This window comes from Poromitra crassiceps (genome assembly GCF_964638095.1).
Source record: "Poromitra crassiceps genome assembly, chromosome: 18".
In the NCBI taxonomy this organism is placed as follows: domain Eukaryota; kingdom Metazoa; phylum Chordata; class Actinopteri; order Beryciformes; family Melamphaidae; genus Poromitra; species Poromitra crassiceps.
Genome location: NC_139636.1, coordinates 29,960,851 through 29,970,967, shown reverse-complemented (window position 1 = coordinate 29,970,967; position 10,117 = coordinate 29,960,851). Strand labels below are relative to the sequence as shown.

Here is a 10,117-nt window from a genome sequence, read left to right as displayed (position 1 = left end):
CATTATGCTTGACGCTGCTTTATATTGCAAACATCACCGTTAGGTTGTCAACTTTGTGTAAGGTTATCTTACAGCAGATAATTCATTAGCAAGTAGTAGCAACATGCTAATAACGTACATCACCGGCTGCTGCAGAAAGTCCATTATCATCCACTATAACAGTGATACTCAACTTGCGGCCCGCGGGCCTGTGTGGCCCGCAATGGAATTGAAAAAAATTCATTTTTTTTTTTACAGTGCACCTGAACGCAACATGCAAGATACTGCTGAATAAGTGTCGAAATGTTCATGTCATTCTGGCCAATACTCCACTTCTGTTATATTCAGTCTGGAATATGGAATATCTTTCAATAATCTATGATTTAGCTGCTAAATTGTCAAATACCGCCGTCTGCTCAATACCCAGGCACTTATGTATGTACTTAACTTAACTAACTTAACCTAACTAACTATCCGGTGTGCACAAGATTGTCAGACTAAACTCCGACTGACACCCCAAAAACCTACAATCCGCTACAGAAAAATGCATATTGTTTATTAACTGGTCCCTGGCCTTCTATCATTTCACGAAAGTGGCCCCCAGGCAAAGCAAGCTGAGTATCCCTGCATTATAATATATAATCCACTTCACAGCCACTTCGTGCCGTTTGTGTCTGGCGTGGTTTAACGCTAATTTATCCAGTTATTCTGTTGACAGCCTGCCGTTGTAGCTAGATATTTGAGACCTAGGTCGCTAGCTAGCAGATAGCGTCGATAGCTACAGCGTTGTCTGTTCTTCAGCTAAAATCCATCTTCTTTTTAACTTTTCCTCGGTAGGAAACCCATGAAACGATAAACAACAACGCTGTTTGCCTGAGTGCTTTCACACTGAGCCATATCGCTAGCTAGCAAGCTAGCAACCTACACGTTGAAAATGGAAAGTTTTGATGAAGATTTAGATTGTGCAATAAAGCCGGCATTCTTAGCACTTCTGGTGGATGGTTGTGACAGAGCCAGACTTTCTCCTGCGCTGGTAGCCTACAGCATGAAACAGAGGTAGTCTGGCAAGCGAGACTAATATTTTAATAAAACATAGTTATTATGTACAATTAGAAAAACTGACATGTTTTCATTCACAGCCAGGTGCACTGTAGCAGACTCAATAGTCTCTGAATGCCTAGTCTCGGTTTCCAGACGTTTGGTGAGCGGCGCCAACAGCGCCACCTAACCACCAAACGTCTGGGAATTTACTGTTCCAAATCTGGTTCAGAGCCCGGCGAGAACGCCCGGCAGCAGACACGCCTACATTTATTATTAGAATTTTATTTGGTAGCGGCAATGCAATGTTTCATAGTTCCAATATAGAGCAAGACACTGATGTGCTGCAAAGAGAGTTTATACCTGTTGTTTATTTTACAATAATTTTTCCTACCCGGGAAGTGGTCCGCTTGCGACTGTGAAGCGCTGTGAGGTCATCAGCAGGCTCTGTAACGTTAGCCTCGGAAGTCGGGCTTATCGCTGGGGGAAAGACCTCTAGCCTATTAACAGGTTATGTGTGTTTCCAAGTGATTAATATGTTGCTCCGCAAACGCGGCGATGTTTTGCGAGACACCGGTTCTGCATCAGCGTCACTGCCCCCAGAAAGCAGGCCCGCCCACAGCGCTCATGATTGGTTCTCCGATGCAAGGCTTCCAACAGCACCACCTAACGTTATGAAAAGATTTAAATAGTAATAATCTCAGTCTTACAGTAGTGAAACGGATTAAGACTGAGAGCTGAGTCTACTGAATGCCAAGCCAAAAGGCTTTAAATAAATCAAAGGGAGTCCATAAAGGAGGAGAGTTAATAAACTCTTATCCCTGATACAGTTTGTCATCCTGTCGGGTTGATAAGACTTTTATTCACTTCAGGGAGTGTAGCCTACAGATAACAATAATAATAAATGCTTTCATATACTTGTTCATTTGCCGTGATATCAGGATGATCCCAAGTGGGAGTTTTGAACTGGGGTGTGGGAAGACTTGGGAAGCTATCATGAAAACGGATGGTTTTACAATGGCTGCTGTGAGTAGGCGATATGATTGATGATAAGTAGCTAATGCCATAGCTCATGTCGCTATATTCAAATTTCTATCTCAAAACGACACAGTGCGGCTTTAACGCGAGTCACCATAAAACATTTCAGTTGGAGAAAAATAAAAAAATAAAGATGGGGTGGGGGGTGTTGATCCCTTCACCCCTCAAGCGTTATTTTTTTGTTGTTGCTCCAACTGAAATGTTTTATGGTCACGTTACGATTCAGTAGGTCACGGGTTCGCTTGGTTCCAGCCTTAAAACTGGTTCTGTAAGGATTTTTCCAAATGTCTATGGAGAAATGTCACATGACTGTTCAGCTCTATAGCCTTCCTATAAGTACAGTATATTGACAATGACAATGAGGGGGATTTTGAGCAATTTCCAGAACGTAATTGTTCGCCAATCGAAGGAAAATGCGTGAATTTTGACTTTCTTTTTTAATCAATTCCAGAGTAGACGAAAATGGTTAAACCCCCTAGTTTGGATTTTTTCTTGTGGGGTTGTATGATGTACTTGTGGACAGTCAGTGTACTACAGGTACATGCAGTAGAATGCAGCCGGCGTGGCAAGCGGAGCTGTCTGCTGAATGTGAACAGGGTCATGATCAAAGAGTATTACAGAGATAAGGAGGAGATAGTGCAACAATAGCCACAGTGATGTTTTATATTGGCATAGTAAAACTTTTCCCCAGCAGCGATAAAACGATTGAAGCCCTGGTTAGGTGTTGTACATATTGTTCTGGTGTCAGTAATGCGAGTCTAGCTCATGATAACTAATTTGAGTGATATTTTATTATTGCTAGTTTCCACCAATGATGCCCCACCAAAAAAAACCTGAAACAGTGTACAGTACCTGTACTTGTGTGTATACAGTACTTATCCTTATAGCACATTTTACAATGTTCACATCTGTCTCACATCTTAGAAATGACTATAGGCCTTGGGCCTTCCACAAACACAATTCAAGATTCAAGATTCAGGATTCGTATTGTCACTCTGTAGTATAAGTACGCACATGTGACATTCTTATGCTGTAGGTTCCGTTTCAGACAAGGTGCACTTTTAAATAGGTGCAAAATCACAGCAAACACAATCACAGCAGCAACGATAGGGCAATATAGTTCACTAGTAAGGCAGTTGTGGCAACACTAAAATACGGAAGGTAATAAATAGGTAGTTAGGGTATTAAATATTAAATAGAATGAGATGCAATGTATATAAAACAAAGTGTGTCCGTGTGTGTGTGTGTGTGTGTGTGTGTGTGTGTGTGTGTGTGTGTGTGTGTATGTATGTATGTATATATATATATATATATATATATATATATATATATATATATATACATATATATATATATATCCGGTGATGGGGTGATGGCTGTCTGTGGTTTGTGTCTAATACTTTTAGTGCACGTGGGTCTACATTCCGTGTGTGTGTGTGTGTGTGTGTCTCTTTCTCTCACACACACACACACACACACACACACACACAGAGTGAGTCAGGGGGGAGTGTCGGTGGTTCTCAGTAGGAGTCAGAATGAGGAGCAGAGCCTCCCTGTGGAGAGGAGTGGAAAAAAACAGATCAAATGGAGAACATTCTCTGGCCCTGCTCCGCCACGCACGCACACACACACACACACACACACGCACACGCACACGCACACACACACACACACACACACACACACACACACACACACACACACACACACACACACACACACTAAAAGGGTGCATTGATAGTTTGATGCAGTCTTGCATTAGTTGCTTTAGTTCAATGAGGAATGCCAACACAACACAGCACTACACAACACAGCACACTACACACTACACAGCACTACACAACACAGCACACTACACACCACTACACAGGGGAAATGTAAACAAGACATTTTAGGAAAATATGACATATTGGGCGACTAAAATAAGTGAAACTTGAACATGTCAGAGTATTGCTTGAAATTGGAGAGAATAATGAATGTCACTCTCACTGACTCTCTCCTGCAATTAATCACTTTTTCATCAGCTATATAAAAAGCAAAAGGCTTATCTACAATGTTTGATTGTGAAATGGTTCCACCTCAGAGAGGAAGAGCAGAAGGTTGGTGCTAGAAATAGATTAACTGGAAGGTTGTTACAGCTGCTTCCCCTCCCAGCAATGATGCTTTACAGCTTTACATCATAAAAAGGTGACAACATGGACAACTGCCTTTCTGTCAATGTTCAACCAATGACTTCAGAATGGTGTGAGAGATGCATCTATCCAAGCACCTTATGGACAATTGTGTTGTCAGTCTAGAAATGACATATTAGAACTACAGGAAAACAAGGTTATAAACTTGACTTCTCTTCCATTTTTACTTGACGAGTTTTTGAATTGTAATATATTTTAGGAGAGAATTCGATATGAATCAGGCCCCAAGGGTACGATATGTGACTGCCTCTGTCAATATGGAAATGTACTTTTGTCCAAGAGATGTTCTTTGGGGGGTTCTCTGTCAGTGGTAAACATCCATCTTCATAAAAACAAAACATCTTCATGTCACCGTCTTTCATCTGCAAGCATTGCTTTTCCAAACAAAACCTCACTTTCTCAGTAGAACGTATTTTCAATAACCAAATGCCAAAAGGCAAGCGCATTATGGATGAACTGAAACACCTTCTTGATTGAGATGAATTGGTAGTCCTCTTGAAAACCTGATTCATCCTTACCGGTAAAATACACAGGGTGTAGAAAATGCTCCGTAATGGCCCACCATCAGGCCTGTTCTTGGGGCAATTGATGCCCACGAACCAAGGAGCCCACGACGCAATGATGATGTGAGTTTCCCCTGTGACGTCATCGGCGATGTCAGACGGTCTAGGCTGACTCCAGACTGTGTGATTGCAGACGTGACTTTGTGAGGTCATCGATGATGTCATACCTCCCGGGACGTTGTGACATCACCAATGATGTCATACCTCGAATGTGGCAGGTATAAAAGTGTTGTTCTATCATGTTTAATTAGGTCCTGTTCTCTCTCTGCACATCACACACGAGGTTCCCTTTCTGCGATCTGTAAGCTATCTTATCTGCTAAATAAATTCCTGAAAGACATCTCTGTGGTTCTAATCGATCACTGCCCGTGAGCTCTTACCTAAGATCCAGCAAACTTCACACAAACTTCCTAATACAGGGGTTTCCTGCAAACCGTGCCAAGCTTTTACAGCTTTTTCAAAAGGCCTGCTAAATAGTCAATACTAGTCAATAGGAAGATATCTGACACAGCCAAAATGACTCTCGTCACCAGATCCATATAGAGTCTCACTGTTAATGTGTCACTCAGTGCCTTGAATGGGAGGGGAGATTCTAGCCAAGGCTACCTAAGTTTATCCGCTGCGCTTATAGCTGCTTTCTTAGTGTGGACTTCAGAGTGTGACAGGCAGACAACATGGGAGGAGGGTTCTACATCAGTAAAGCCATCGGGGTGGTGGGCATCATCGTGGGAGCAGGAGCCGTGGCCACTATCATCGCCCTGTCCGTCGTCTACTCTCAGGAGAAGTCCAACAATAACCAAGTCTCGCCAACGAATGGAGGAGCAACGACCACAACGCCAAGCCCAACGCCAGGCCCAACACCGGGCCCAACGACAGGCCCGGCTGGACCCTGGGACAATTACCGCCTGCCTAAGAGCCTGGTACCGGATCACTATAACGTCACCCTGTGGCCGCGCCTGACTCCTGATCCGATAACTGGACTATACATCTTCACAGGTAAGGCTTGAAGACAGCCTGCTCACCTGAATAAAATGGTGGCAGTTTATGTTTCTGCAAACCACGGCTTTTAATGTCAACATTTGTGAACCAGAATATGTTGCATATCAACATTTGTAGATACGTGTATATGAACGTTATACACATCATAGAGTCTGCTAGAGGGCGTAAACAAAAAAGTAAAGTGTACATTTCAACCGTAAGTCACATTTGGCGTTTTTATTTACCCCCTAACCCTAATCATAAACCTAACCCTAACCATAAACCTAAACCTTTGTTCACACCTGGCGCTTAACATAAGCAGAACTGAAGTTGAGCTCACGCTGAAGTTGATCTCACGCTTAACCGGTCACACCAGAAGCCCTATCTTCGCTCGGTGCGCCTTGAACCCGCCCACAACTTCCATTGAATTCATGCCTGGCAGCTTCACGGTTCACGCGTCACGCTTGGAAAATAGGACTGAATCCTGAACGATCGTTTGAGCGCGGCGTGAGCGTGCCTTGAGCGTGGCACGCGCGCGGCTGGTGTGAACGTCTTCGCCTGTTAACAAGGACGGCAAAATGAAACTTGTGGGTTCAGCGTAAGTTGAGCTTAGGTTGAGTGTTGCTTCGGCGTATGGTGCGAACGTGCCGTAACCCTAACCCTAACCATAAACCTCACATCAACCAATGTTTCAAATTCAGTGGAAATTTGGCCATGTTTTCAAATGAACCGACTTTTTCAAATTCAAAACAAACATTTGGTTCACAAATGTTGAATGTCACGTATCCGTAAACTGCCAACATGTTATTCTGGCGACTGGGCTGCTTTATGGAGAACAGGGATGGATGCAGAATGGGAGAGGAAGTGAGAATTCTGAGATTAACTTATATATATATAGAATAAAGTCAGAACTGAGAAATGTGATGTTACATTTTGAATTGTGACTTTATGCTCAACTTCTTGAGATTTTTTTGATTAATTTCATAACTCAAATATGTGTGGTGGCCTGCAGAAACCCTCCACATGTCACTGTTGCACATTGTTGGTAATGGGCCAAAGAAGGTTGAAAATTAGTTATTTTGAGGTTTTGAGTGATTTGGTTACTTTCATCTACATAGCACATCATGGTGAATCATTACTTTCATAAAACAAAAGGTAAAGTATGTACTGTTATGGTTATGGTGGAATGCCACTGTAGAAAATACAACGTTGTGGAATGTTTGAAGCCATTTTTCTCACCGTTTACTTTGAGACACAGCAGATTAAACTATTCATAACTTTAGATCTGAGAGAGCGATCTCAGTCATTCAAAAAGTTATATAGGGGAGAGTTTCTCATTTATGGAAATGTCAAAACAAAAAAAACAAAAAAATCCCACCATGTGAAGGGTTTTTGCAGACCACCACACATATGTTTGACAAACATGTGACCAATCTTCTTCCACATTCGTTAAAGAGATAGCACTTTAGGGACAGCCGTGTCCCCTTTAAAGATGAAAAGCTTCCTCCTGAAGTTAGAAGCAGAGCCATATACTGTATATAGAAGAGTCGCGACATCTCCATTCACTCGAATGGACCAGTGTTTTACTCTCAAGAGTTCCAGGAAGTAAGGTTCTGGATTAAGCAGCACTGTCAATGGAGTTGCAGCAAAATGGACAGTTTGTGTTGTACTTTGATTTTTTTTTTTTTTTAATCAAATTCTACATTATCAGCTTTATTTTAGCATTCAAAAGTAGCACGAGACCCCTTCCTGGATGTTCATTGGCTAATGAGTCACACATTTGGATCCTCCGCTGACGCCACTCTCTCTCTCTCAATTGCTCTGGTTAGAAGCCACACAACAGTGGGTGTGTGATGTCATGTCCATGGGTCTACACACTGTACACAGTATGAACATGTGACTGCAGAAACCCGCCCACATGGATCCTGTACTATGGGGGTCATTTGAGCTCTTTAAAGGTTCCATCTTGTGTAAAACAAGATGTCCTTGCTTCTTTGATTATAAAGGACTTGGGTGTGCTATAGAAACATCATGGACGTCTCAAAACATAACTCATAAACATAACATAACATCTGGGGGTGCCCAGATAAAGCCACACCAGCCATGTGAGAAGAAAAAGTGCCTCCAAATGAGCCGTTTTGACTTCCGTGATTTTGTGACATCACAAAGTAACACTCATCTCATTTGCCCGCTTACAGCGCCGCCCTGCCAACTGAATGTGGAAGAGCAAACCTTGTTATCTGTAGCAGAGCTGCTGTGTAGCATGTAGCTGTGTAGCATGTAGCTGTGTAGCATGTAGCTGTGTAGCATAGCTGCTGTGTAGCATGTAGCTGTGTAGCATGTAGCTGTGTAGCATGTAGCTGTGTAGCACAGCTGCTGGAAACATTTACAGAAAATAATCAACTGCACCAAAGATGGATCTATCTCAGCAGATCATCTTATCTTCTCATGTCTGGTATCAAAACATCACATAGTTAATGAGGGGAGAGACAGAGCACATAGTCACAGAGGCTAGATTTGCTTTTTTTGCAAAAATAATTCATGAACTTGTTTTAAAGACCCATGAGGTTTGATCCAGTTAAAAACAACATGATATGGGACCACTTCATATCTCCACTTTTGCGACTTTTGTTTTTTATTGCAATTGTTAGATAATATTGTGTACTGTGACAAAATAATTTATAATTCCTCATCCTAACTGGTCACAAAATACATGGGGTTCCCTACTGCCAGAAAAGCTGATATTTTGGAATTCTTTTTTTGCAGGGGGTTGACTTTGTGTATTGCCATATTTAAATGCATTTGCAACTTTCAAAACTTTTAACTTTAAACTTTTTTCAGGTAAAAATAGTTATTGATCACCTCCATTTGGGGTCATAACTCCCTATGTACTCGTACAAAGTGAGGACCCGCCGCACACTTGGCCAACAGCAACGTCTTCTTCCTCCTCTTTAACTTTTTCATCTTGTCCTTCTTCCCTCATTTTAAGTGAAGGTACTTCCATTTTGTTTCAGGCGAGTCCAGCGTGGAGTTTAAGTGTGTTGAGGAGACTGACCTGATCCTGATCCACTACAACAAGCTGAACTTCACCCTCCTAGATGGACACAAGGCGAGGCTCACCTCAGTCGGTGGTGTGCCAGTCCCTCCCATCAAGTCGTCCTGGCTCAAGGATGAGACCCAATTCCTGGTCCTAGAACTGAATGGTAAACTAATACAGAACCAGACGTACCATCTCCAGACTGAATTTGTGGGAGAACTGGCTGATGACCTGGGAGGCTTCTATAGAAGTGAATACGTCGAGAATGGAGTTAGAAGGTACGTTCATTTGGGCGTCAGATAAGATCATGGAACATGCTGGAGGCGTAGCAAAATGTTTGCTAACGGATTGAGAACATACACTAGAGGTGTCTAAAAAATAAGTTCTTACACTATGATTGGGGTTTTCAACTGGTGGTTTGCGGCCCACTGGTGGTCCGTGAAGGCATAGCGGGTGACCATGCATTCAATCATGTAGTTTCCATGTAATACCAACCCTTTTTCCTCATACCAGTGGTCCTCAGGTTGCTTCTTGGTCAGAATGGTGGTCCCTGGGTCACAATCAGTGGGCAATCCTCACTGCTTGTTATCGCGTTTCATCCCACGGTGTGATCAATCAATCAATCAATCAATCAGTTTAATACATGTCCCAGAAGGGCACTTTGGTTCACATCAGGCAGTAGTGGATATTACAACATCATTACTAGTTTGAGAGTAGTAATAAAGGCACACTTCAGAATTGTAATACATTATTACTAGTTTGAAAAAGTAATAAAGGCACACTTAAATATTATACAATACATATACATTTGTTGCAATATGTACAGATTCCAAAAGACCATCTGCTGCCCTCAGCCGGGTCGCCGCGTGCGCAGTGCCACCATTGCAAACTAGCTCCTCAACATGAGCTGTAACAAGGCGGGGGGTTTGGCTGGGGAGATGAGCGCAGTTGCAGACGAAATATCAGGGGAGGAATTGCTGCAGTAGCCTTGGCGTCCTTGGCAGGTCGAGGAATCCAGATTAGAATAGAAATGTTTTGGTTGCTAATCTATTGGTGTAGGACAGTCCAGAGTCCCAGAACCGGAAAGTAGAAAGTTGAGAGACCAGTTTCTAAGTAATGGAATTCACTAATACATCCTATCTATCATTGGCCATAGAAATAACGTTTCCAAACTGAAGCATGTCTGTTTCTTCTCAGGGTTGTTGCCACCACTCAGATGCAGCCAACAGATGCCAGAAAGGCTTTCCCCTGTTTTGATGAACCGGCTATGAAAGCCATTTTCCACATCACTC

The 10,117-nt window shown here is 42.5% G+C and overlaps 1 protein-coding gene across 1 annotated transcript in view; it reads left to right on the top strand.

Annotated features, from left to right (window-relative positions):
• Positions 1-5,484: 5,484 nt before the first annotated feature.
• The window catches only part of anpepb.1 (alanyl (membrane) aminopeptidase b, tandem duplicate 1), a gene marked incomplete at both ends in the record, with an annotated part of 24,956 nt that continues 20,323 nt past the window's right edge, over positions 5,485-10,117 (top strand). The window contains 3 exons of the mRNA XM_083654406.1: positions 5,485-5,806; positions 8,803-9,103; positions 10,023-10,117. The exon at positions 10,023-10,117 is cut by the window's right edge and continues 48 nt beyond it. Coding sequence (XP_083510532.1) covers positions 5,485-5,806; positions 8,803-9,103; positions 10,023-10,117 — 718 coding nt within the window. The remainder of the gene's footprint in view (positions 5,807-8,802; positions 9,104-10,022) is intronic.